This window comes from Prunus persica, chromosome G6, assembly GCF_000346465.2.
Source record: "Prunus persica cultivar Lovell chromosome G6, Prunus_persica_NCBIv2, whole genome shotgun sequence".
NCBI classification, from domain to species: domain Eukaryota; kingdom Viridiplantae; phylum Streptophyta; class Magnoliopsida; order Rosales; family Rosaceae; genus Prunus; species Prunus persica.
This window is the reverse complement of record NC_034014.1, coordinates 4,338,225-4,365,413: the sequence shown is the minus strand read 5'-3', so window position 1 is coordinate 4,365,413 and position 27,189 is coordinate 4,338,225. Positions and strand designations below refer to the sequence as shown.

The window sequence follows — 27,189 nt, the reverse complement described above, 5'->3', positions numbered from 1 at the left end:
CATTCAAAATACCAGAAAATGCCTTTGGTTAATGCAAACATTAAGAATTAAAATTATTAATTAAATGAGGATAATATCGTAAATTCACAATTTTTCATATTAAAAAAATTAAAATTAAAAGAAAATTCAGATAATGGATCCTATTTTTATGGAACACAACTATCCATTATCTTTTTTAATTCTAAAATAAATTTAAATTTTTTTAAAAAAAACTTCTCGCAGGCGCAGAAGCGCGTGCAGAGAGACTAGTAATAATAATAATACAAAGCGATAGTCTAAATCTCACACAAACTATCAAGGTGTCATGAGAATGAGAAACTTAACACCATCGATCTGTAAGTCAATGTACTTTTCATTTAAATTTTCTTTTACATTTTTTTACTTTTTCTTTCATGTAACTCAAGGCTTTTTTAGTGATATAATCATATTAGGGGAAGATGAAATCGAACACGTGACCTCTGGGTACTCCAACCCAACTTGACATGTTGATATCCACCAATAAGAATTAGCCACTTCAACATTTTCTAGTTAGTACACACTGAACAAATTGATGATGCAATATGTCAAGTTCCACATTTAGCATTGTCACTACGTACCTTTCCCCCACACTATTTTTTTCGGTTGATGTCCATCAACGAATCCTTTTCTCAGCACATGACACAAAATAAATAGAAAACAATCGAAAAGAAATATAAAAAAAATCACTGAATTAATTTTCTTCGTTTTATTTTAATAGCATTATCATGGTTTTTTCAGATGAAGAATTTATCATGATGTATAAAGTATATTACATAGAAGATTCTCTTTGGATATCAAGACCAAAAAGTCGAATGTAAATGATAAGCAACTAAATGAGAAAAATTGCGAGTGATATTAGAGGAGGGAAAATTGAATCTAGATATCGTATATGAATAAATGATTATAACCACTTGAGATACAAGCTCATTATGATGGTTTTTTACTGCATGCATACCTTTTTATTTTCTTTTCTTTTTTATCTGTTGAATTGTGCATAATTTGCTGTAAACTGATATTTCAATATTTTTTGAATTGGTCTACAAAAATAAAATTGTAAGAAAATAAAAATATTACAAAAATTTTAAAATGCAAAGGAAAGCCAATAATCACACATCAACAAATCACATTGAAGAATTTGAAGTTCAGAAGGATTAAACTAATAGAACCCATAATCACTTACCCCCTAAAATAATTGAAACGATGACGACAAGAGAGGCAGGAATAGCAAGGAGTGAAAAACTCAGTTTTGCAAAGCTTTGAATGGAGACCAAAAAGGCCATACTATTTCTTCCATGTACCTTTCCTTCATAATTACACGTTATCCACCTTCTTTATAACCTCAACGCCATTCCCTCTCTTCAACTCAACCAAAAATTTGCCTACCCATTTTCCCAATCCTTGCTTCTGAGCTTTCGTTTTGCACCTTCCGATGGCAGATCTCAGCCCCAGGTCTGAGATCTCATTCTTGCAAACTTTCCTGTGCAGTGCTTTCGCTGCCTGTTTCGCTGAGGTATCGTTGATCCTTCTGTTTATGTTAATGCCTCCGTATATTTTCAGCTGATTTATTAGTTTTACTTCTTAGTTAAGAAATATGCTTAACTGGGTTAGCTGGTTGATGATTATTTGGCTTTAATTTATGTTTTTCAGCTTAATAAATGTATTTTGTTACTTGGGTTATGCCAGTTTTATATAAAGATCAATGCTTGTTGTTCAATTTTGTGGAAAGTAGTTAGCATAATGTCAATACGTTTCCTTGATGGTTTATGGGTTTAAATTTTACTTGGATTCTGAGTTTGTAGCATTCTTGAATGTTAAAATGTAAGGGTAGCTGCTTCTTGTTTGTGTTTGGCAGCGTGTCCTGGTATAATAATGTGGATTAACTGAAAGAAACTAAAAAATTAAGTAGGGTGCAAAAGTGGGAATATTGATTACAACCCTTTAACATATGATATGATTAGGTTATAAGGTTAATGCTAAGCTACAATTCAAATGAGTTGGCAGCATTAAGACGATATAGGACTCTAGCTGATGCTTGGTAGCCTGATAAGGTATTGTGTATATGCGTATTCGTAACAATTGCTGCTCGGTATATAACATTTAAGAGATTCTTCCCATTTGGTGTCTGCATGGATATTGTGCAGTTCTGCACCATTCCTTTAGACACTGCTAAAGTCAGGCTCCAGCTCCAAAAGAAAGCAGTTGTGGGGGATACAACTGGCTCACAGAAATATAGGGGCTTGTTCGGTACTATGGCTACCATCGCTAGGGAAGAAGGTTTAGCAGCACTTTGGAATGGCATAATTCCAGGATTACAACGCCAGTGTATTTACGGAGGCTTAAGGATTGGGTTATATGATCCTGTGAGTTCCAGATACGTTTCTTTCACAAATGCAATTATGAATTCCTGTTAAATGCTTTATTTGTGACACATTCTGCATATCCATAACTGAATGTTGAACAGGTCAAAATTTTCCTTGTTGGCAGTGCTTTTGTTGGAGATATTCCTCTGTTCCACAAAATACTTGCTGCTCTATTGACTGGTTAGTATATTTGGCAACCATCTTGCTAGAATTAATTGTATTGCGCACTATTCACTAACATACTCTGCGTATGTTGCCATTATCTTCCTTGCCTTTCGAACTGAAAAAGTAAATTTAACAGCATACTCGTATCACAAACTTTCGCATTGACAGGTGCTCTGGCAATCATAGTGGCTAATCCAACGGACCTTGTGAAGGTTCGACTTCAAGCTGAAGGAAAATTGCCAGCTGGAGTTCCTAGGCGTTATTCTGGAGCTGTAGATGCTTATTTCACTATAGTGAGACAGGTTAGTTTACTTAAAGTAGAACAAAGTTTTTAGTTTACCTTTTTTTAACTTTGTTTTCACATCAGCTTATTCGTCTATGTTTATTAATATTTGTCAAAATAATCAGGAAGGAGTAGGGGCCCTGTGGACTGGGCTGGGGCCAAATGTAGCACGAAATGCTATTATAAATGCTGCTGAACTAGCCAGTTATGATCAAGTAAAGGAGGTAATATCAGAGCATTCCGTCTCTTAAGTTCAATTATCTTTATAATTTGCAAGTGATTTCGAATTTTCGACATCTAGGATGATAAATCCCAGTGAGTCCTGATTCTTCATACTTATGCAGACGATTTTGAAAATTCCAGGGTTCATGGACAATATTTTCACTCATCTCCTAGCTGGTCTGGGTGCCGGTTTTTTTGCAGTTTGTATTGGCTCTCCTGTTGATGTGGTATGCATTCTGCAACCAATTAGTTGTAAAAATAAGTTTGGTACTCCAATTTATCTTCATAAGTGATGTAGAACAGCCCGTAGGTATAGAGTAAACAGCCCGTAAGTTTAGAGTACACGCTTGAGCAATAGAACAGAGAAGAAATAAGGGATCGAGGAGAAGAATTAGAGATCGAAGAGACGAAGGGAAAGGGAAGGAATCAGAGAGTTTAAAGTAAGGAAATTTATCATTAATCAAGTCTCCCTTAAAAGATTACAAACAACTCTATTTATAGAGGCAAAACCCTTTTTAATCTAGGAAAAGGAAAAGTAAACTTTAAGAAATAGGAAAGCAAATTAACTAATAAGAGATCCTTTTAACAAGAAGGAGTCTGTAAGAATTAGGAAAACAAATTAACTAATAAGAGATAGGAAAACTAATCCAAGTAGAATTAGGAAAACTAATAATATGCATTCTGCATCAATAAGGCCGTAAATAAATACATTGGTTTGAATTGCAACTACAATGAAATGCAAATGCACTATTGCCAAAAAATATGGAAACTTTAGAGATATTTTTGAAACAATAAATTCTTCATCGCAGATCATCAACCTTTTAATTTCAACTTCGATATTGATCTTGGCTTTCTAGAACTGAAATTTCAATATTAATACATTAACGTATATATTTATATTTAACGTATGGAAATTACAGCTGAAGTGTAAACATAAAACAGAATTTTAAAGAGAAGTTATCAAATGATAATTCTCTCGTTCGTTCATTCTCTCTCTCTCATGCTGCCTTGTAAAGCATAGCATTGGAAATGAAAATATTGAAGATTATATGATGAATATGGTACTGAAAATTGGACGCTTGATCCGGGCATGCTATATTCCAACCAAAGAAGAAACAAAGATCTGTGCATGCTATATTTATTCTCAAAATTTTAAAAATCATGGAATGCTGGTTAGCATAACCTGCATATTGTTCGGTGCAGGCTGTAACAAGGGTGTGCTAGTGAAAGATTGTGATGACATTTTCTTATTGTACAAAACAATTTTATATAGTTTTTGATGGATGAGCTAGTAAGGAAATGTTGGGTTGGATGCCCTGCTTGTTATGTTCCAGGTGAAATCTAGAATGATGGGAGATTCTACTTACAAAAACACCTTTGACTGCTTCATCAAAACTTTGAAGTATGAGGTATGTCGGTTTATTTCAGTCTTAATCCGTATTTCCACTCTGGCTGTACCATTCATAGTCATTACCCTTCAAAGCGTTTCATTTAAGTAAAAAGGCTGAAATTTTTGTCACCAGCTTCCTTAAATATTATGGAACTCATGACAGATGATATACTGCAGGGATTTTTGGCCTTTTATAAAGGGTTCCTCCCAAACTTTGGTCGGCTAGGATCTTGGAATGTGATTATGTTTCTAGTGCTAGAGCAAGTAAGTCACAATAATAGTTTTCGTTTAATCGAAACCTACTGATAAATTGTCATGATGCTTATTTGCTCGTTTGTTCTCCCGTGGCAGGCGAAAAATATTTTCAGGGTATGAATCTGCTTTCCTGATTTTGAGTTTCCGTGAAGACACAACTTTTGATTGGGAATTGCCTCTTCAATTGTTAAAGATCCATTCTTTTTTGTTTTTGTCCCCTCTGCAAGATTTCTTTTACTTTTCCATTTTATGCGTAGTATTTTTACATCATTGATCATTGTATCATTGGAGAGGATATGAAAGGTTTAGAAGGCATCATTGCGTTGTACCCTTCTCTGTGGGAAGCTACTTCCCTTCCACTGTACCGGATAGTAACATAATATTTACTATCCAGATAATTTATTACAATGCCATTTGAATGGATACCAGATAATTCTTATTCTTGTGACATCATATTAGTAGGTGTCTTGGTGATTGCATTGCCTAAAACATTTACATATTGGAGCAATGCTAAAGCGATCTCATTTTCTTTTCTAACCATATTATAGATGACATTTTAATAGGCACGAGATCCAACTATACAAGTGAGTTTTATGATATAATTAACAATAATACAATATAATCGATAAATATGATACGATATAAGTGATTCTAATTTCTAAATATTGAAGCATTGAAACCTTGCATACATCAACGGCTATAAGTCACTAACAAATGGTGTAGTTCTTTCATCTTGTTATATATAGGCTATGAGATTATAATCCATTTGCAATTATTAAAGGCAATATTTATCTCTAAAAAGTGCAGAAGAACGATTCTACGAGAAAGGTACATTTTTATATCACACGCCACGGTGACAGTGACACAGCTAAACATTACACAAAGGTACAAGTCTAAATAACATTAGGCACTACTCACTCACTAGCAACCTAATACTATTATTAACATATCTAATTCCGGTTTACCAGATAAACCCTGGCCTTAATCACCGACCCGTTCCCCAACTTAAACCCCGGACTCACCGGAAACCCGACAACCTGACCCGAGGGAACCCGCCCGCCCGCAAACTTCACAACACTATCCATATAATCCGGATGAAACTCGGCTCCTCGACTCGCCTCGAACTGACTCGGAGCCGGGTCCAGCGAAAACGCCAGCAAATGCAGCAACCACACTGCCTTCGCCAGCCCCAAAAACTCCCCGTAAAACTCACTCCTCGGGTGCCCTCCGTCTACGACATGTCGTCTCTGCTCCAAGTCCCCAAACAACGACTCCTCCATCTTGGGATGAACGATCGCCAGGTACTTGGCGTTGCAAAACTTCCCGAACTGACACGTGGGCAGGATCCCGAGCAGCTCGGTGGGGTCCATGGCCTTGAAGTCCCGGTACCGCGCGAAGCAGTCGCGGCGGTGCTGGTCCGGGTTGAGCAGCGAGGAGAGGCTGCCGTCCATGTAGAAGGTCTCGTGGTCGAAGCCCTGGAAGAGCTTTCGTGAAATGTACGACTGCAACGCGTACTTGGCGTTGCCGTTTTGCGTCGCGATGATCGACGACGTGCTCAACGATCCGGCAGTGATGGCGGTAACGGTGGCGGCTTCGATTGATCGGACGGCGGCGGCGATGTCCCAGTGGGCCCCGCGCATGAGAGAGAGGAGCAGCGATGTGAACGACTTCGATGCCTCTCTCACTTGGCTCATCGTCGCCTCGAACAGCTCCGGCGCCGGAGCTACTGCGACTGTAATTACAGAATCGTTAACAAGGGTAGAATTGTCATTTTGAAATATAAGACAAAGCAGGTAGATACTTTTTTTTTTTTTTTTTTTTGGGTCTGACAGGTAGATACTTTAGTACCTTGAGCTTGACTGCTGCAGCCGACCTTCCTCCTAGACAGAGACCTGCCCTTCTTAGAGTGGGAGATGCTAACGACGCCGTTTAGCTTCTCCTTGAGGTTTTGGATCTCGACTTCTCTGGACTTCACTTCTCTCTTCAGCTCCTCCACCGCCGCCTCGTACGGCGCCACCACCTCTCTCAATGTACTCGCCGTCATTACTACTCCGCTACCTCCGCCGCCGCCGCCGCCAGCGGTGCATCTTCTTCGAAATCTCTCTCTGAGCACCCCGAGTTTTCTCAGCTCACCCACCACCGCCACGTCAGCTGTTCTGAGCTTCTCCGGGTCCCACGGGCTGTGGGCCTCTTGGAGGCTGACGTACGCCTTCTTCATTGCTGAAACGGCGTCGAACACCTCCCTCATTGCCATCTCCATCTCCATCACCTCCGTCTTCGTCTTCGTCGACGTCCCCCGATCCTCCCGAGCCCTAAACCCTAAACCTCCGTCTGCAATCTCACCTTCATCTTCTTCCTCTTCGTCGTCCTCGTCATGCTCGTCGCAGCTCTCGTTCTCGCACGCTTCATCCTCCTCGTCGTCACCGCCTCGACTCACCGGCGAGTTGCCAGGATTGTGCCGGCCGGCGGCGAGAGGGTGTAGCAAGCAAGAAGCCGCCACTCGCTGAATCAGATCCGAGAAATTCGAAACCTTTCCCGCCATTTGCTCTTCTTTCTTCCTCGCCTTTAGTACCTCTCGGCCTCTGAAAACCCAATTGCAATCACACACAGACAGATCAGATTCACTCAATACCAGAGTAGCGCTTTGAAAGAGAAAGCATAAGGGGTGGGGGCGCAGGATAAGGAAAGCGCCACCAGCGCGTTTAGGATAGCAAATTTAACCCGTCTAATCTCCCGCAAATTTTATCATTAATGATTACATTATTAGCTAATTAATTAATAAAAGAGCTGAAAATAATTTAAATTAAAACAATAAAATAATGAAGCTCACTGACTGACCTGTCGGAGCGCAGAGACAATCTTGTTTGCTTATGCTTCCCCGGCAACGGATCCCCGTGAAACGGAACGGAGTACAGGTTGTCCCGGTTTAAGGTGACGGCGGTGGCGTTCTTCTTCTTTCTGAGTGAACGGAAAATTAACGGCGTTAAGGCCTCAAAAACGCAGGTTTATCTCGAGTTATGAGCACAGTGGTGGTGGTTGAGTGTGTGTGACTCTGGAGGGATAGGAGGGCATGTGCATGTGAAGAAAGAGAGTGTAAATGGACAAGTGTTCGACTACCGTACACATGTAGTCTAAAAGGACACGTGTACGGGACGGATTTGGAGGAGTGACGGTTGACTATGGAAAAGTTTCCTTTTTAATTTGATGAAGGGATGGAGACTGGACAGGGATTCGTGGAGAAACACTTACTCGTATTATATTAAAAAGATAAAAGTGTTTCTCATATATCCAAGGTTTACTGCCACTTTCTCTTTATTTTTCTTCTCATCTCGTTAGTTAGATGATGCACTTACATCCAGGATAGGAAAAACACTTGCACATACTACATCAAGAAGAGACAAGTATTTATTCTATCCCGAATGTAGTGCCGCTTTCTCTCTATCTATATTCTCTTATGATGAGTTAACTGATGCACTTAAACTCAAAATACAAAAAAAAAACAGTTGCCCATACTACGTTAAGGAGAGCCAAGTGGTGTCTCCCACTCTTTCTTTATATCAACCTCTTCTCTCATATGATTAGTTAGTTGATACCCTTATACCCTTATACCGGAGATTAGAGAAATACTTGCTCATACTACAATCCAACGGATGGATCATGTGAGGATGCACTTACCAACTTGCAAAATTAGTAAGAACCTCGGCAACAAAATTAATAGTCTATAATAATAATAATGTTATGTTTTGCAATAAGCAAATAAAATGAGCCCAATCAATCCACTAATTCATATATATATATATATATGTATAGGTTACCTTACCTTGAACTTTCTAGATGCGAGCACCAAGCAAACATGTTAGGAAACATGATGGGATTCGAAGTCCAGAGACCTGAGGGAGGTGGAAGGAGAGAGAAAATCAGAGTCACTTTGGTTTGGTAATTGGTATACCGTATACATATAGAAAGATGATATTGAACAAGTGCAAAGTTCGTTGGTATTTATAGACTCTCGACTCAAAACTTAATCATCTCTGTTTAATTCATTATTAAGAGTGTGTCATGATGTGGAGCGAGCCAGACCATATGTTTAACATTACTTGTCGGCCTAGAGAGTTTTATAGCTATGTTTTTCATAGGATATTTCCCTCTTTTTATTTATGGTACCCATGCAACGTTAATTAATTATAAGTTACATGCATGTAATGTAGGTTATCTATTAACGTAAAATAAAGTTAACGTTTTACTGATATGTTTGAAATACACATGAACGCTGAACTAAGTAACTAACTAACTCATGAACGCTGGTATTGCTTTTGTTATATTGCTAGACAGCAAGCATGCCTCTCCTTGTCACAAGTGCAATTCTTTTGATTCTATTGCCTTTTTAGGCACAATGAAATCAAAGTATATCTTTCCTTTTCTTCATTTTCCCCCGTCTCTTTCTCTGCTTTTGGGCATGGTTAGTTCCCAAGAATCTCTAAACTGTGGCGACACTAATTCAATTAGACAAGATCTCTGGAAAAAGATCTTGGCTATTTAGAATCTAACCATACTTTTTACACATTTCTTATTCGGATTTAAACATCCACCATGCCTTTTTTTAGATTTTAGTCATTTTGATCATACATATTATTCATCAAACAATTCAGGTTAGTGAAAAGGTGACTGTGTGTCCAAAATCAGGGGGGGGGGGACATAAAATTTGGCCACTTGCAAAATGCTTGGCAAGAAGGCCTCTAGATAAGAGATGCTGTGTTGTAATTTGTTGCTTTTCTCTTGTACGGATATGTTCTGGGCTGGACAAAAGATTTTTTCTTGGGACACCATGAATTCAACGGAAATATTTTTGTTCACTACTTTAAATTAAGGTGTATTTTTATTTTATTTTTTTTTTAAAAATAATTAGCACGTGTCTATACGCATAATCATGATTAACTTTTTACTTTGTATTTATAGAACCATTGATTATGGATATGGACACGTGTCAAGTGTTGAGAAGAATGATGAGAATACAAGCCTTAAGTTAAAAGTGACAAGCAAAAATACTCTCATTCAACTATTTTTAATTAGTAGACGAATAATTTATCAAAATTTGAGATCATAGATGGGTGCCTACGATCTTTATATAAAGAGGTTAATCAAAGTCAGATAAAGTGTCTAATGAAGTCAATCTTTATATTGAGATTCTGATATATGCTAGTTTATTGATATTTTCTTTGTAGTTTATTCAGCAACACAATAAATTATCTAGTCTATGAAATTTGAGACCCCCCCTTTTGGTCAAGTGTTTTAAATGCATTTAAGTCAAATAGTCATCGACTATTAATTCATGTTTATTATTTCAGTATAAATGTTGTAGCTCAAGTAGTTACCTCTACATATGAGGTTTGTGTTCGATTCTTCCTTTCTTAACGATCTATAAATGAACTCTAGATAGTTTTCTATATGTGTATTTCTTTAATGAGTGACATGAAAAGTAGCAGACAATTATCACAATGATTGCACAAATTGTACACGTAATTGTTTTCATGTTATGAATGTTGATAATCAACTCTTCCATAATCCATGTGACTTTAACAATCAGAATAAGCATGAACTAAAATCCACCAGCCTATCAATCAAGTCAGTAAGAAAAAATCACATGGGAAAAACTCATAGAATATTGCATTTCTGTAGAATGAAATCACAAACGATTTAATCTTGTAGCCATTTTTTAGATTTAAGAGAGTACGATTTCATTCCCAATTTGATGTATAATAAAGGGTCACTCGGAGCTCTGAGCTCCTTTTAATTAGCTTCTAATTAAGTTCATGAACAAAGCCATGGAGACATTACACTCAACTTAGCTTCTCTTGTAGAAATTATAGAATGGTATTGTATCACTACGTCAGCTAGTGATACAGAACCAGTCAACCCGAATTAGGATTGAGTTAACACTTGACTTGGTGTTCGAACAGAATTGTATATTCAAATTCAAAAACACCATTTGCCAGAAGAAAAATCCACAATGACCGCATGCACATGCGTATTATTTAGAGTGCTGCTCTTTCCCCACCCACCTTATCTTCAAAATTATAAAGATAAATTTACCCTTTTGTAAAATAACTTCTAAGGATTTGGGAAAAAAACTACAACTCACATAACCCACCCATTCTACCGTTTGTCAAAAAGAAAAAAGAAAAAGCCGTACGACTCCTCAGTGCTTGGAACTCAATTCTCAAACAATTTTCTTCTGTCTTCTTTCATTCAATCAAATTGTTTCTGAAGAAGAAAACAACAAGAGAATGAATGTTGAAGAGAACGATTCAAGCGACAAGGCAGAGAATAAAAAATCAAAATATCCAGAAAATCCAAATATTAAACTAAAACATTTATCCAGTCTGTCAAACAAAATTTGATCCTCTCCATATCTCAACTAGTAATGATTAGCAAAGATAAGCTGCTTGAATTAATAATTAAAGGATTTTTAAGGAATAATGATGGGATGGAAAGATAGGATTGTATTTTTTCAAATATACGTAATGGACAGTGAAAAGATAAGATGAATAAGAAAATAAGAGAAGAGGTAAAAATACCAGCACTCATTATTTATCTTCGAGAAAAATGTCTAAATCTACCACCAGTGACTTTTAGAACAACACAATGCCTTTCTTTTTACCGACTATCACAACAAATTCAACATAAAAAGCCAAAAGAATAGCTTCCAAATTCCTAATAATTACTGACTAACGCAAACAAATCCAAAAAAGGAGTTGGACACAACATAATCTTGGAGATATTGACCAAAATCTCCCAACTTTTGGCATGAGTGTTTGGAGGGATGTACATATTCCAAAAAGTTTGGCCGAAAGTTGAATGTATTTTTGGGGCTCTGAAAGGTCATTTTCTATTAACTTTCAGCATGTCCTAATGTTTATACCGAAGCAAATGACCTTTTCCACCTTTTGCCACTTAGAGCGTTTCCACAGCTAGATGAATTAAGCTCACCACATGTATAGATTAATGTATAGTTAGGAACGGTAGTTATGTGGTGGTGTGATTGATTCTAGGCAAAAAGCAAAAAACACTGTTCTTTCATTTCAATCTTCCATTTATGCGATTGGAAGACGAAAATGCTTAAATTTTTATGGGATTCAAAACTTCAGTGATAAAATACTTACTCTTATTTTTACAATTTAAAGTATCACGATAAGAGTTCAAATATCAAACTCCTCACAAATTCTATTAGTAAATATGCAACAAATGAAAACATAATCTTGTCATCTCATTGCGTTGTAAGAATGTGAATAAATCTTTTCAATTAAGGACGATCTAAACGAGTCTTCGAAAATAGAGCTAAAAAATTTCCTTAAATCGATTATGCGGTATAAGCTTCATAAGCCAATTGTTTTCATCAAACTAGTCAAGTGCGTCACATTATCCTTGCACCATAAAACTTGTTCAAAGTGTACTTTCGACCACATACCTCTTTTCTCTCTCTCTCTCTATATATAGTTTCAACCTTGGAGTGTTACTATTGTGGCAAAACCAAGTACCCCCAATGTCAATATGATAAACAGATGTAGAGATCAGGCGAGTGGCAGAATTGTCTAAAACGAAAGAAAATGGGGCCTCAAATAATCAAAATCATCTAGATAGCTACTGAAGAAAAATCCAAACTTGAGCCACCTAACAATGCCGTGTAAGCAGACTAAAAGATAAGATCACTGAGATATTTTCTCTTCAAAAAGATACCTTTTGGTTTTGAGTCCCAAAATTTCCCACACATCAATTTCATCAAGATAATAATTAATGCAAGCAAAAATATCTACCTCTTCCACCAAACCATCCCCTCTACTCTAGTCATATATATAAAAACCAGTTTTGCATGAGGAAAGTATACAAAGGAGGAGAACCGAAAAAGGAAAGAAGAAGAAGAAAAATGGCGTGCTGTGGGAGGCCAAACAGGAGTGACATTCATTTGTCAAATGAAGAAGAGGCAGAGATAGAGTCAAAGACAAGAGAATTCTTCGATGGAGTCACTCCCAAACGTCACACTAAGCCTCAACGTAGCGAATACACATCATCTCAATACGTCGATGCTCTCTCTAACTCTAATAAAGAGTCAGAAATTCCTGAACTTGTTGAGTTCCAACGTCTGGAAAATGATACTGAGGTTGGTTTTCATTGATTTGTTTGTTTGTTTGTTTTTACCAAATAAAAAAAGAGAAATTGATTTTCACTGGTGTTTTAGTAGGTTTTCTAGAAATTTTTTTAAAAAAAATAAAAAAAAAAAATTTGCGTCTGCCGGGAGTCGAACCCGGGTCTATTGCTTGGAAGGCAATTATCCTAACCGTTGGACTACAAACGCCTTGTTGATATCTTTGCTTCATTTTCAGTATTTATTTCTAGTTCCTTGCTTAAAATTTTGTCTGCTGTTTCTCTCTCTCTCTCTATTTTTTATGGATTTGAAGCAGAAAATAGTTGTGAATGGAAGTGAGGTTGGGGAGGAGTTTGTGGAAACAGATTACTATAAGGATCTGAATTGTGTTGACAAGCAGCACCACACAACAGGAACAGGGTTTATCAAAGTACCCAACAAAAGTGACAAAAATTACAACCTGGCACCTGATACCAACACTGACTGCCATGCCTCTTGCCAGTGTAACCCAGCAACCAATGACTGGATCCCAGATGCTGCTGATTCAGTAATTAACCCTAGCCACAGCTCTTGTTTTAATTTAATTTTGCATTTATGCTAATCTAAATAGTTTAATTATGTGACTGTTTTTCTTGTTCCAGGCACCCCTTCCTTCAGGCAAGCCAGGCAGGAGTGAGAATTAGGAGGGAGTGTTAATTTTGTCTGCACATTATTGTGACTCTTAAATGAGGCTCTAAATGTAGCAAGAGCCGTACTTTTATTATCATTGTTATGCCTTCTGTTGAAGAGGGCCAATTAAGTATTCTTAATCATTGTTTTGCTTCTATGCTCTATCAAGAGTTAGAGAAAATTATTTCATTGTCTCACTCATTTTGTTGGAAGATGTCACGAGTTCAAATCTTATAAACAATTATTAAATAAAAATAAATAAATACATTCACCAAGGAAATGGTACTCTTGGATTGGATTTCCTCTCCCTCGGGTTGAGAACTAGCTTATGGGTTTAAATCCCTTTTGCTTGAGTTCATTAACCAAGGAAAAATTGTACCCTGGATAATAGCTTGGTTCGGCACTAGCTAGATACTTAGTATCAGACAAAATAGAAGATAGGAAGATCCCCAACAGCACAACATTTTCTTTTGGATCACAATTTGTGCCCTAGTTAGTAAAAGAGGAAGGAAAAAAAAAAGTTAAAAAACCTCGTTTGTGCTAGCTTCCTCGTCTGTTAAAAATGTGAAAAAATTGAGAACTTTGGTTGAAATTGAGCATAAGGAACAGGGCGTAAATTAATATACAACAAAATAAACGGCTGTGTATGCTTCTCCAGATCCCCCCCTTCAGTACTTACAAGGATGAACTGGAAAGGTGTACCTTCAACTTCAAGTTGCCACTTAAACTCCAGTGACATATAAGCTAGCCGCAAATACAATATCACGCTTTATCGCATTTGAAGCGGTTTCCATTTTCTTGTACAGAGCAGAATTACCCATAATAGATGCAGCATTTTTGAACTCGCGGCACGTCTCATCAAGTCTGACAATGGTCCGCACTATCATGCCTTCAGGAACATCTGTAAGTTCACAAATATCTGCAAATGGAGTGCCCTGCAATTATAAGGGCATGTAAGACCAACCACTCCAAAAATCATAGGAAAAATTCATGAAATTATAAGATGAATACCTTTGCCCACTCATAAACGACTTGAACAAGACCAAACTTGAGATTCTCTCGGGCATACTCCTCCGGATTTATTTGAACTTTGAAGTGGCCTTGAAGCTCGCCCAGTCTTATTGCTGTGTTGTACAATCTGAAATGATAAATATCCGAAATGAGTTTATTCTGGCAAGGAAATCAGATTTCTTATTATAATATTTTTCTCACTTTGTCCGAGGGTATAATTAAACTAGGAGGATGATAATACACAACAAATTTTTTTAATGACAATTCTGGATATGCGTGGATGCAGGCAAAGTATTTGATTAATCTGTGCCAGGGACCCAGGAGACACTGAGAAGTGAAAATTCTAGGTAACATAGTCTGATGGACTAATAGGGCCAGACCTAGTGGTCGATTGTAGACTCTAAGTGTAAGCATAAAGTATACTACCTAAATCCTATGCATATATTTTGTATTAAAAAAGATATTTAAATATGGAATTTGGCACAGAAGAAAAATTTGTATGCAGAAGATGGGGAGAGAACCTTTGTTTCGCCTGAGACAGTTTTGGAGTAAGAGAAGGTTCGGAAGTATTCTTCTGCTGAAACACAAAGGCAGACATTAACGCCACAGCTTCTTCTGGTTCCAGGTCATCCAGTTGGTTCTCAAACAAACACTCTGTGCAAATCAACTCCTCCCCTGAATTCATTTCGCATGCAACACGGCCTTTTATTTGAACAACAAGGTCGGCATCTATACATCCAATTTCCTTCAGAACATCTATCTGAAAATATACAATTAAAATACAAGGAGGAATCATAAGTATTAAGCCACAGAAACGTAGAAAAACACATGCATATCATGGACATGTACCCGGCCTTGAAAATCTGGCATTTGTTGCAGTGCCTCATCTGACATTTCATACTTTAGAGCATTAACTTCCTCTTTGTGTCTCTTTATCTCTCTTGCTAAAATAATGTGCTCCTCCAACTTTGTACAACCATGGCACTTATTCTTTGCCATCTTTTGCAATAAGTTAGTCCACTTGTAGTATGTTTCCACCTGATTCACATCTCTCAACTTCAGATCTGAACCAGAGTCACCACTATGAAGGTCAGCTTAAAGAGTGAGTTAAACCCTATAATTCTCAATTGATCCAAGTCTTCAGCACATTCTAACAAGTAAAGTGCCCATAGAAGTTATTAAGTTAGTATGCTTTATCAACAATAGAATTCTTGAACCTAACATAAATAATCGAACAGAAAAGAGAAAGTAAATGGGACAAACGAATATCGAATCAAGGAGTGGAAAGTCGGGAGCTCAGATTTCCAACGGTATAATAAAAGCATCCACAGAATGAATGCATCACAACTCTATATAGTTGCAATCAAGCGTATATTAATCTAGGATGAATATAATTTATAATGATACAACTGAACTTTAATTTCCCAAAACCTTTTATGTTTTATTTAGACTGACAAATAGATGTACCTTCCATTGGATCTAAGGCTGGAGGGTACTTATTTCCATTGGATTTTGTGCCCAACAGCTGTTGAACTGTCTTGGAGTAAGCATGACTGGAAACGTCTTCAAGAAGCCGAACTTGGTCAATCTTTATCTTGCAATTGCATATGCATAAAAAATCCTTGTTATCGACTTCTCTAACCTCAAACCTTACCCCAGCAGCAGAACCCTGGTGTGGTAATTTTATGTTGATGACACCCGATCCTTTGCGAGAAGTGACGCCAGGAAAATAATCTTCTTCAATAGCACGTTTAGATTTTGGTGCCATGAAATAACCTTGTGGAAAATCGGTGTTTTTACTATCTTGCAAGTTACCACTAGCCAGGGGAGTTTGTAATTCAGGTTTCAGCACTAAAACAATGTATTGCTTATTACTTGAAGAAGAAGCTTTCACAATGACTCCAAGCAAGTGGTCCTGGGCCTGTTGGTAAGGCATGATACATGTTTAGCATACCCTCAACTACTCTAACAAAGAACCAGATACAATATCAATGAAAAAATGGAAGTCTACTTGTACAGTTTAATATGAGAAAGAGACACCACGGTAGATGCAGATACCAACATATCATGCTTATGTGAGGACTAGAAACCACCAAATCAGCACCAATCAAACATATCACTGGGGAACAAGGACTCCCTTTAACTTCAGTTTCAAGGGTGAAGGGAGGGAGAGTGAGATGTCACAGAGAAATATCTCGATTAACCCTCGAAGTTTCTAAAACTTGCCTTTTCTGTTATCAATCATTTCATTTCCAATGTAAAAATGATGAGTTCTGAGTTATTTATTTATTAAAATTGGTTACCAATTTGTTCTCTAGGCTCAAGCTATGGAATAATTTTCAGATTACAATTTATGATGATCTTCCATGCAGGCTGTAGGATCATGTCTCTTGATTTTTGCATAGAAGTTGTCATTGAAGACTCCAGCTTTGGGACGTTTAAGGGAAATAAATTGGGTGATCTGTTTGAAGTCGGGGCTAAATTATCACTAAGAAATAGAAAATATTAAAGTCCAAGTCTTATTCAAATTACAATATTTCATTTTTTCTTAACACATTAATAATCAACCCACCATCAGAGGACATCATTCTTTTTTTCTTTTTCAACGGGTAGACATCGGATGCCCGCATATTACGAGTATCTCTACATATCATGTAAAATAAAAGAATCACCCATAGTCATGCAGGAAAGCAATCATTCCTATTAGCACAGAACAATAAACAGAAGAGTAATACTACAGTTTGATCCTGAGGGAGGAAAAAGCAGGGAAATAAATAAACAAACAATTTAGGATATGACTGGAATTAATGTGTAAACTATGTAAGGGACTTACTGATTGTGATTTCATGACTACCACTCTCCCAGCTGTAAGAAATTTTTGGGCAGCAGAGGACTGCATAACTGCCTCCAATATTTCCGTGTAATATGTCTCAGCTTCTGAGTACATGTCATAATACTCCTCAATAGCTGGTTCACCTTTTATGCATCTACATGCAAATAGTCATGCAGCATCAAAAATAGAATTGCAGCATATTTGATGAAAGGCAAAACATAACATCAAAAATAGAATTGCAGCATCTAACAAGTAATAACTTCCATTTACTAAAGTGTCTTAGATGATGCTTTGACAATTAATGATTATCATAGAGATGCATAGACCTTATACATCAACTGAACTGATAAACAAGGACAGCCCATCGTCAATTGCTTAAAGGAAAAAAAAAATCAATTTTTTTATATCGTTCAAAAATGCTAGCTAATATGCTATTACAATTTACAAGGCCACAAATGCTATTGTTAGATGAATACGCACTGATAGCAGCAATATCCTCATAATGAGATAATGATATATGAGCCTAAGCCAAAATCGGTTCAAACACAACTATTTTTATGTAGCACTTGGTTAACAGTAAAAGTTTTAAAGCCTGCATGCCTAACAAAGAGCTATAGCCACATTTAGTAGGTTACCACTGGATTGAATATATCATGTAACATATAACATGTGTCCTGACATATTATACAGATAAGTAATAATCATGACTCTGCCATTGACCTACTCAATAGTTTTTGTAGGTTGTGCAAGCTTTCGCATCAGAAGTTGCTGCTGTTCTGGTAGTTTCTTCTGAGCATGGAATTCAGCAAAACTTCTTTTCAGCATGTCCTCCACCTGCAGTGACAGTCCCAATGCACTCACTAAAACTGCAGAGCTAAAACCTTAACTTGTACTTATGATATGAAAAGTAGACTTGTATTTTTCACAAACACAGAATTAATTAAAAGGAACAACCAATATAATTTTTCGTTTTGAAAAACAAATATACTTTTACACTAAAATTAGCCTTTGTTGATAGAATACTGTGACAATGAGGTTAAGATGCAGAAGCCATTCCATCACTCCATGGACCCAAGATGGTCATTATAAATGCAGCCTCAGAAACGGCCAAGGGTTTTGTTACTTCTCCTAGTGAGCCTCAATCAAATATATTACCCCGAAAAGGATTGTATTTTCACCACAGGTTATAAAAAAAAAATTTGTTTAGCTCCCATAAAAGTAAAGATGTTATGGATGAACAGTATGTATTTATCCAAATCAACATGTATAAAGATGTCGGTTTTATTTTTAGCTCCTACAATTTGGACACGGACTTCAATTTTTGAAAATTATTGATCTGCAATCTATTTTCTTTTCCCCTATTTATATGAACGGAGTTGAAATGAAGTAAGTAGGCACCTTCAGTTCCTCAACACGAAGGAGATGCAAGATCATAATATAGGTAAGCCGAAACTGAGATTCAAGCCTGGTTGCACTTCCAACTATGACATGCTTTAAATCACTTTCTTCTAGAATTTCATCACGGCACATTACAATAACTGTACCAATTTTATCAAGTCCTCTTCGGCCTGCACGGCCTGCCATTTGAGTGTATTCTCCAGGCAGTAATTGTCTAAATTCCTTGCCATCAAATTTCCTTAACGTATCAAAAACAACCTGCAAAAAATATTGACGAAAGTTAGAAGTTAAGATAGCAATGTTGTATATGCAACTAAAGAATAGCGAACAGGCAAGAAGATGCCTTGTCGGCTGTCAGTAACACATCGGTCAATTTATAAGATATTTTAGTGGCAAATTTGAAATATTTTTCAATACTGAATTTCATCAATACAAACAAAGCACAACTAGTACAGGATGTGAAGTGAATTTGCAGAAATTTATAATATGTTTAGGGGTCATAGGCCATGCCATTTCTCATTCTAGTGAAGTAATGAAACATAAAACTCAAGTTTGAAGTCAAAACCATCAACCAAATCAATTCAACGGCAGAATCAAACTAAAGGAGCTCTTCCACGTGACTGCATTATAAGATGTCAAAATAGAAGCTCTAACACATGCAGCTTCAAATTAAGGAAATAAATTATTCAATCAACAAATTTGCAGACACTTGTACCATCAGAACTATTTAGTTTGACTTTTTTCTTTTTATAGTTTTGCAAGACTGGTCGATGTTAATCAATTGAAAATTTAACAGTAGAAAACTAATGCAACAAAAGAATTCTGAAATATGTACCAAATAAAGAAAACCACCAAATTCTTGATATTGTAGCAGAAATTATACTTCAATTTTGGAAAAACTGCCCAACAAAACTGACCGTTCTAGCTGGTGCATTGACTCCCATTGCAAATGTCTCTGTTGAGAACAAAACCTACAAAATAACAGATATGGTCACCAAAAAAGTTATTAGATCTAAATTCTAAAATGACCATTAGAACTCAATGACATGTGAAAATAACAGAGAAAATTTAACTCTAATGATTATTAACACAAATATGCAAACTATTTGCAACGTCACTGTTAACATCTAAAGATCATCAACGGTAACTGGAGTATCATTTTGAAAAACAAAATATGAATGTCATGACACAGAAATAACCCAGAAGTAAAATACCTTGATTACACCACGACAAAAAAGCATTTCAACAACTTCCTTAACAATTGGAAGCAGTCCAGCATGATGGACACCAATCCCTCTATGAAGAAGGTTTTGAACTCTGACAACCTGTACATCAAATCATATTATGTCCAAGGCCCAAAGTTATTTTGTTAATTAAAAAGAAATAATTAGCATGTAACAAACCTGTGGTAAAGTCCTGTCAGATCCCTTTAGCCGCGAAAATGCTTTATCACAGAACACACGAATCTCACTTTTCTCAGAACTACTTGTGAGGTCAATCCCATACATACTATCAGCTGACTTATCACAGCGATTCTTTGAGAAACAAAATATAACCACCTAGGCAGACAAGTCAAGGAATTGAGATCAAGATTACAGAATTATTACAAGAGAATGTAATATTAACACAGGCATTTACAAGATAAAGCAACAACTCTCTGGTTCCGAAATATGAGCCGAACTTTTACTCTTTGCACGGATAATTAACAACAGTTCCATAGATACTTGAACTCAAAACATGGAGGAGACATGGTTATTTTCCCTGTTAAATATGACAACCACCAAGAAAACACATTTGGAGTTGCCTTCCTCTTATTTGTCTAAATTTATTTCTTAATTTTGGTAGACAATCTAAAATTTAATATTTTTTCCCTTTTCATTTCTATTTTATTTCATAAAATTTAAAAAAAAAACACTGCACAATTAATTGTCGTAGGGAGTTGTATTATTTCCATAAAGTACTAGAACCAAATAAATTTAAAGCAAGAGACATGCACAATAAGGAATTATATTCAAACATACAGGTAACAGAGACTTCTTCGAGAGCTTGTTAATAAGTGACAACCACAAAGAGGCATCTGATCTCCTTAAACCCCAATTGTTCATGCCATTTCCATTGTTTTGATTTGATCCACCAGCTTTGGAGAAATTCCCCGAATTTTGGGGACCAGATTGCTTCTTTTGTTTTCCCCAGTTAGAACTTTGTTTTTGAGTTCGAGCCCCATCATGAGAAGCTGGAGCTGGAGCATGTGATCCACTACCACCAGTGGCAGCACTCATATTCTTTTTCTTGAATGCATCTTTTGCAGCTTTGAACCCCTGGGGAATAAAGCTTTCACTTTCACATATTTTGTAAAGTTCTCCGGAGTAAAATAGGCAGTGCTCCAATGGGACTGGTCTTTTTGTAGTCCTGTTATCAAAATTATAACCTCAAATATGAAAATGATGTAAAAAAGTTGACAATAAAGCATTACAAACCCCCTTTCTGCCACATTCTTAGAAGAATGAATAGTAAGCAGTGATAAAAACAAATCAAGATAGTTTTAATTGATTTGAATTGACACAAAAGAACAAAAATAGTTAAATCCATATGCCACACAGATTCATGCTTACCCAGTAACACGGATTTTCTTTTGCTTTGTCCGTCCAATCCAGTCTGCGAACTCCACTTTGTTTGGTACCTACAAATTTACAATTAACACGTAATGCAATGCATCTGCTGCTGCAAACAAAAATTAAAATGAAGGGGCAGGGGAAAACAAAGACCAACTGCCCACATATCGAATGCACAAGTATCTTTACAGAAGCTGAGAAGTAATAGAACAGTTATGCCATTGTTTTCAAGGAAGGCTTTTAAAAGATATAGACAACGGAGCAGGTCCCAAGGCAAGGTAAACTAGCTATTCCACCTGCTACCAAAGTTTCGATAATAGGTAGGTACTAGATACAATGACATACAAATTCCATAGCCCGGGCAATATAACGTCAGAAAACAACAAAGATAATGGACAGTGCTTTTATACTTGCATGGAAAATACAGGTTGCTTAGCAACTTCTGACACAAAAATACCAATCTTGCAGCTGGAATCATCACTCAGATTATTTGGTCGAAACTCTTTGTTCTATTTCCTAAAAGACCTAATCTATAACTTAGTCAAAGAAAACACTAGAGTAATCAACAAATTTAAATCTATATACTTTGGATAGAACAGATAAATAATCATAATTCATATTTGCATTATTTGTTTCAGATCGAGATTGTGAATAATATCAGGAAAAAGGAAATACCGTAGCTGAAAGGAGGACAATATTGATGTGTCTTGGAAGCATTATAATAACTTCTTCCCAAACAACACCTCTTTCGACATCATTGACATAGTGCACCTCATCAAAGATAACCTATATTCTCTCACATGCAGAACAAGTAACAAAAATATTTTAGTAATTTACTGAGGAAAAAAAAATGGAAACTGGGAAAAATAAATACAATGAAGAAATTAACCTATAAAAGGAGGAAAATTACTGTTCAAAAGATTATCACAGAAAACGAGCCCCTTTACCCATTCAATATCACGTATTATGTCTGCACCGCGATAAAGCATTGACCTTAAGATTTCTGTGGTCATAATGAGACAAGATGCCTCTGGCCTTAAGCTAACATCACCAGTGAGAAGTCCAACATCAAATTTTCCACAGAAATCTCTGTACTTTTGATTGCTGATGGTTTTAATAGGAGCAGTATACACAGCTCTGGTGCAATGCTGCCCAACATTAACATAAGGGGTTTAATTAACAAATAATCAAATATAAATGAGTAAAACGAACCACAAGCTTAAGAATTTAGGCTGTACTTTTGATGCTAAAGCAAATGCATATTCTGCAACAACTGTCTTTCCAGCTGATGTGTGAGCAGCAACAAAGACAGAGTCCCCCTTTTCAAGATAATAAATAGCCTGTAAACATATCACAAAGGAAAGGTTATTTGGGCATAAAAAAACAGAATTTTCAAAGCCACTCTTTAAGATAATAAATATAAAAAACTTTGTACACTACAACAGTGAAAGAAAAGTAGCAACACTATTTGCTCATGAAGGATTTCTACATGTAATTTTTTGTTCTTGACGAAATCCCACAATTTACTGTGACATGAAAATTCTAATGACAGTTATCATGATATCTAGATGCTGTAAAGAAGAGATAAAGATGTTAAGGCAACCCTCTCTGGTGCTAATGGTGAAAATGAGGATAATGTATCTGAGAATCTACACAACTGTTAAATTTTTAAACTTCTCAAGAGCACTAACGATATAACCCACCCAACAACATGCACATATATAGTCCTGTTCTCTACATTACAATAATGTACAGCACACTTAACCATGCTGACATCATTGTGCAGTCGAAGCAACCAATGTCTTGGGACATGTCCAACGTCCCACATTTGAAATTTATGGCGAGTGTAATGTTCATGTTTGTAAATCAACTATTGATATTCTTTTCCAATCATTGTTACTGAATCATATCAGTGAAAGGGACATGAGCCAAACTACAAACCAAGGAAAGCCATGCATAGAAATTTAAAGTCAAAATATATGTCAAAGTTTTACCTCTCTGAACAAATCATTGAGTAAAGATCTAAACAATCTACTCACGTTGGCCCAGAAAATAAAAATAAAAATCAATCTACTAATGGAAACATTGTAGAAGAGGGTTTGGATCGACCGATACCTCCTTCTGGAATTTATCCAATTCAAAAGGATAATCAAGTGCCTTGTCAGGAATAAGATCATAAAAATTCTCTGCAATCCATTCTGTACCTCCACTAATTGCCCAAGCCTGCCAATGGTGAACTAGTTAAAAAATAAAAATAAAGCAGTGAGCAAGGTTCAGTGCAAAGCATGAAACATGTTCAAATAAGAGAGTTTCTGTAAACTGCTACTTTACAAATAATTACCTCTGGGTTTTTTTCACCATCTTCATCAGTTTCATTGAATCTTGAATTTGCCTCAACTGACAAAATCTCATCTAACACAGATAACTCAGGCTCACATGAATTTCTGGCAACATCAACCTCATTTGCTTCATCCTCTGACTTAACAGATTCTGATCCTGACAATTGACCTTTGTGGATGGCATCCACATTAGCCCAAAAAATAATGAACGCAACCAGAATTAATAGACTGCTCACATAATTTAGTCCTTAGTTCAAAGTTACTCTTGAATAGTTAACAACAACATATGCTTCTTATCCTTATTATACATTCAACTTTACAACACAATCACTCTTATTCATCATCAAACATAATCCCAGTTAATATGCAAATCTATTTTTGATGGTGAATGCTTGAGAAGGGAGGAAAGGAGCTAAGTATTCACCACAAGGGAAAAGCGCTAAGTATTCACCACAAGACTTATTACAGATGCATGGTTCATCAACCCTGCAGGCATTAGAAGCTGCAATCCAGTGTCCATGCATAATCATGGAATGTATCACAGTTCTGGATAAATATACTCTATCTACTTGAATTTACTGAACTAACTTGACAATTTAGTTGCAATTTTAGTTGAGAACAAACTTCAAGCAATCACAACCTAATAGAGCCAAGTCAACCAGAGCTCATTCGAAGGCAACACTTTTAACTCTGCTTATCTCTACCCGATTTCAAAAGCCCAAGCATGAATTTATTTATAGCTGTTAACCCATAAGATCCTAAAATAATAAACAGATATAATCACGAATTGTACCACAATTGCAGATTATACATACCATCTCCTTCAAATTCAACAACATCCTCTTCCCAGGCCTTCTTGAACAAGTCATCAAACTGCACGGACAACTCACTCTGCAAATCCTAAAAATACATAAAAATAAAAACAGCATTCACCAACTTAAGATAAGAGATAATTATAATCTAGAAAAGATTCTATTGGCCCACCTAACTGAGCCTACACATAAACAAATATATAGCAGGAACCACTGAGTTTTTAAACTCATAATTTACTTAATGAGTAACCACTAAATTCCAATAAAAAATATAAATGTAAGAAAAGAAACACATGAGAACATGAGGGATAAGTAGAAAATTTGATAACATGATACCAACCTAAAAGCGTTTGAATTGTTTGTTTTAGGTTGGTTAGTTTGGGGTTGGGAGAGGGGGGAAACGGCATTGCGGTTAACAAAATCTAAAATAATCTAGTAGCCAAAGCAGATTTTATAGGTAAAGATTACTTGAGAGAGAGAGAGAGAGAGAGAGAGAGAGAGAGAGAGAGAGAAGCACGGAAAAGCAAAACTGACCACCTTTTCATCTGACGTACTCTTCAGTGGACTTTGATCCTTATACACATTCCACGAGCATGGATAGGCCTTCCAAAAAAGCTCTTCTATCAATATTATGTTTTCTATAATACTCAATTTTACAACTTTCAATCCAAATGACAGTTAAATTAACCTTGAGATCACCAAGGTCCAATCCTTGCTTAAAGCTTGGAGGTACGGCCTGAGCAGAGCCACCAATCAGAAGTTCGTGAACCCACTCGCCATTAGAAGCACCATCAGGAAGAACTCTTTCTAGAGATTTGGAATCATCCAAGCCTCCTGGGCGAAAAGGGCGGTTGTTGATACTTCCCCGTACAAAATCCTTCGCTGGTCCAGCCACGCGTGGCAAGGAACCAGACTCTTGAGCTCCTACTATAAGTTCTGATACATCCACCTAAAATAAAATAATAAGAAAACTCTGGGCCACATTTAGAAGCACAAGGGTAACAAATGTATCACTCAAATACTGCCAAATTCCCAAAAGAAAAAAATAAATCCAGGCGACTTAGATTCCAATAAGATTTAGATCCATAATTAAATGATATCACCACATTGCGGTTTTGATTTCCCCTGCTAAGCTAACTGTGTGGGTAAACACAAACATTGAGTGAACCCCATACCTGCACGGATTTAGGTTCCCATTGACCTCCCACCGACCCATCATTTTGACTCCTAAATGGTAATTCCCATGTGGGAACCACAACTGTCCGCGGCAATGATGGCTCCAAGGGTACATTTGCGTTATCAAACCAGTCAAAATCCCACTGCCTCCCGACCTTTTCCGGCGAAAATACTTCAGGGTCCAATCTTGGCAAGAGATACGTGTCCTCTATATACTCTTTTATTGATTCAGGCGTTTCCCTAGCAAATGCCGGCGGCTGAAACACAAAAAACAAGCATATATTAATGCTGGAATTGAGTTGGCTTGGCAGTCTCGTTTAGCAAATTGAAAACATTCTCCTAATCTCCTGTTTCGGAAACCAGTTTTGTATGGTTGCGAATTATGCATTCAATTCGACACCCTCTACAATACAATTCAGCTTCCAAATGCACTTATACTAAAAGCCATTACGCACGCATAATGGTATCCAATTAAGCAAATACACAAGTACAAGAAAAAACCAAAAAGCAAAATTAGAACTAAGCCAAACCCTAGACTGACCAGAATGAAATCAGGAAGTGAATTGACGGGGTTGGAGCTCTCGTCGGTAGAAAGAGGCTCGAGCCTGAGGTGGCCACTGTGACCGGAGAACCCGACTCGGAAAGAGAGCCCATTTGCTGCAACAATCGGATCCATTTTTGGGGCTCCAGGGTTTTGAGTGTTTTTGGGGTTCAAAGCACTCTGCTTCTAGTTCTGATTCCCAAGGGAGTTTGATTTTTCGCGGGTTTTGAGTGCCGTCACTATCACCACTTCACTCTGCCTTGGTTAGTATCAATTGGGATTTTGTGATGAACCAGTCGGTGGCTCTGTTTAATTCCCAAATTCCCAAGTTCAAATTTTCTTGCTTTTGCTCACTTTCTATTTCAAATAGGGAACCAGGTTCAAATCTTCAATGGTGCGTCCCCTGCTTTATACTTTCTTTGTTGAATGTCCAATCTATTTGGACCCAACTCTTTACTATTGCAACCCAACTTTATTTTTTGCCAATTTGTGATTCCAATCTAAATATATGAGCTTGTAGCTCGTAATATTGTTTTCCACCTCACATCTCGTAATATTGTTTATTACTGAATTTTACATGAAATTTTAATATAGTCATTTTAAAAAAAATAATAGTTAAATTAGTCTTCATTTCACTGAATTTTACACGAAAGTTGAATTTGGTTACTAAATTTTACACAAAAGATCATAGCATTTGCATGACTTTTGTTTTAATATTTTATTTAGTACCAAATTAGAATTTTATATGAAAGTCAATGAAAAAAAATGTATTTATTGTAAATTTGAGTAATATAGTGATCAATTTAGTTATAAAAAAATTAGTGACTAAATTAAAATTTCATATAAAACACAATTATATTTAATTTTTTATATAAAATGAATTGATAATTATCAATTAGTGATAGCCTAATTACATTTATTTTTCTAATACCAGAAAAGGTCAAAATTAGGGAAATGAAAGTGTC

At 36.5% G+C, this 27,189-nt stretch overlaps 4 protein-coding genes and 1 non-coding gene across 9 annotated transcripts; 2 read left to right on the top strand and 3 right to left on the bottom strand.

Moving 5' to 3' along the window:
- Nucleotides 1,194-5,146, top strand: LOC109950007 (mitochondrial uncoupling protein 2). Of its 2 annotated transcripts, XM_020567402.1 has the most exons (9): nt 1,194-1,528; nt 2,160-2,378; nt 2,480-2,558; nt 2,712-2,845; nt 2,952-3,050; nt 3,171-3,275; nt 4,383-4,457; nt 4,616-4,702; nt 4,790-5,146. In XM_020567402.1, the coding sequence occupies exons 1-9, from the start codon at nt 1,448-1,450 to the stop codon at nt 4,811-4,813; spliced, it is 903 nt and encodes a 300-aa protein (XP_020422991.1). In that variant the 5' UTR covers nt 1,194-1,447; the 3' UTR covers nt 4,814-5,146. The 2 variants fall into 2 exon arrangements, with proteins under 2 accessions (XP_020422991.1, XP_020422992.1); XM_020567403.1 differs by lacking the exons at nt 4,383-4,457; nt 4,616-4,702; nt 4,790-5,146 and adding an exon at nt 3,742-4,376 and having other exon boundaries at nt 1,207-1,528; nt 3,171-3,337.
- Nucleotides 5,466-7,790, bottom strand: LOC18772897 (IRK-interacting protein). Its single transcript, XM_020567428.1, has 3 exons — nt 7,532-7,790; nt 6,542-7,275; nt 5,466-6,425 (listed from the first exon to the last, which is right to left on the bottom strand). Exons 2-3 carry the CDS (start codon nt 7,233-7,235, stop codon nt 5,644-5,646), a joined length of 1,476 nt encoding a protein of 491 aa, XP_020423017.1. The 5' UTR covers nt 7,236-7,275; nt 7,532-7,790; the 3' UTR covers nt 5,466-5,643.
- Nucleotides 12,557-13,711, top strand: LOC18771938. Its single transcript, XM_007205898.2, has 3 exons — nt 12,557-12,848; nt 13,150-13,380; nt 13,475-13,711. Exons 1-3 carry the CDS (start codon nt 12,561-12,563, stop codon nt 13,514-13,516), a joined length of 561 nt encoding a protein of 186 aa, XP_007205960.1. The 5' UTR covers nt 12,557-12,560; the 3' UTR covers nt 13,517-13,711.
- Nucleotides 12,972-13,043, bottom strand: TRNAG-UCC. The gene has a single exon. It is a non-coding gene; the product is annotated as a tRNA-Gly (tRNA).
- LOC18772627 (DExH-box ATP-dependent RNA helicase DExH11) lies at nt 13,922-26,670 on the bottom strand. 4 transcript variants are annotated; one of them, XM_020565096.1, is made up of 23 exons: nt 26,225-26,670; nt 25,683-25,940; nt 25,196-25,456; nt 25,042-25,110; nt 24,511-24,595; nt 23,698-23,864; nt 23,472-23,579; nt 22,595-22,696; nt 22,304-22,504; nt 22,032-22,142; nt 21,357-21,424; nt 20,766-21,153; nt 20,148-20,303; nt 19,959-20,069; nt 19,662-19,715; nt 18,745-19,002; nt 18,071-18,180; nt 17,347-17,500; nt 15,981-16,434; nt 15,363-15,577; nt 15,035-15,273; nt 14,514-14,640; nt 13,922-14,437 (listed from the first exon to the last, which is right to left on the bottom strand). In XM_020565096.1, the coding sequence occupies exons 1-23, from the start codon at nt 26,357-26,359 to the stop codon at nt 14,225-14,227; spliced, it is 4,044 nt and encodes a 1,347-aa protein (XP_020420685.1). In that variant the 5' UTR covers nt 26,360-26,670; the 3' UTR covers nt 13,922-14,224. The 4 variants fall into 4 exon arrangements, with proteins under 4 accessions (XP_020420685.1, XP_007204949.1, XP_020420686.1 ...); XM_007204887.2 differs by having other exon boundaries at nt 24,511-24,586; XM_020565097.1 differs by having other exon boundaries at nt 25,045-25,110.

Coding starts and splice junctions, on each gene's coding strand:
- LOC18772627 (XM_020565096.1), bottom strand. CDS start 26,359: ATGGATCCGATTGTTGCAGCAAATGGGCTCTCTTTCCGAGTCGGGTTC. Junction 16,435..17,346: donor TAGTCATGAAATCACAATCA/GTAAGTCCCTTA, acceptor CCTTACCAACAG/GCCCAGGACCACTTGCTTGG. Junction 14,438..14,513: donor TCGTTTATGAGTGGGCAAAG/GTATTCATCTTA, acceptor TTATAATTGCAG/GGCACTCCATTTGCAGATAT.
- LOC18771938 (XM_007205898.2), top strand. CDS start 12,561: ATGAGGAAAGTATACAAAGGAGGAGAACCGAAAAAGGAAAGAAGAAGA. Junction 12,849..13,149: donor GTCTGGAAAATGATACTGAG/GTTGGTTTTCAT, acceptor GATTTGAAGCAG/AAAATAGTTGTGAATGGAAG. Junction 13,381..13,474: donor TCCCAGATGCTGCTGATTCA/GTAATTAACCCT, acceptor TTCTTGTTCCAG/GCACCCCTTCCTTCAGGCAA.
- LOC109950007 (XM_020567402.1), top strand. CDS start 1,448: ATGGCAGATCTCAGCCCCAGGTCTGAGATCTCATTCTTGCAAACTTTC. Junction 2,559..2,711: donor ACTTGCTGCTCTATTGACTG/GTTAGTATATTT, acceptor TCGCATTGACAG/GTGCTCTGGCAATCATAGTG. Junction 4,458..4,615: donor TCAAAACTTTGAAGTATGAG/GTATGTCGGTTT, acceptor GATATACTGCAG/GGATTTTTGGCCTTTTATAA.
- LOC18772897 (XM_020567428.1), bottom strand. CDS start 7,235: ATGGCGGGAAAGGTTTCGAATTTCTCGGATCTGATTCAGCGAGTGGCG. Junction 6,426..6,541: donor CTGCAGCAGTCAAGCTCAAG/GTACTAAAGTAT, acceptor CTGTAATTACAG/TCGCAGTAGCTCCGGCGCCG.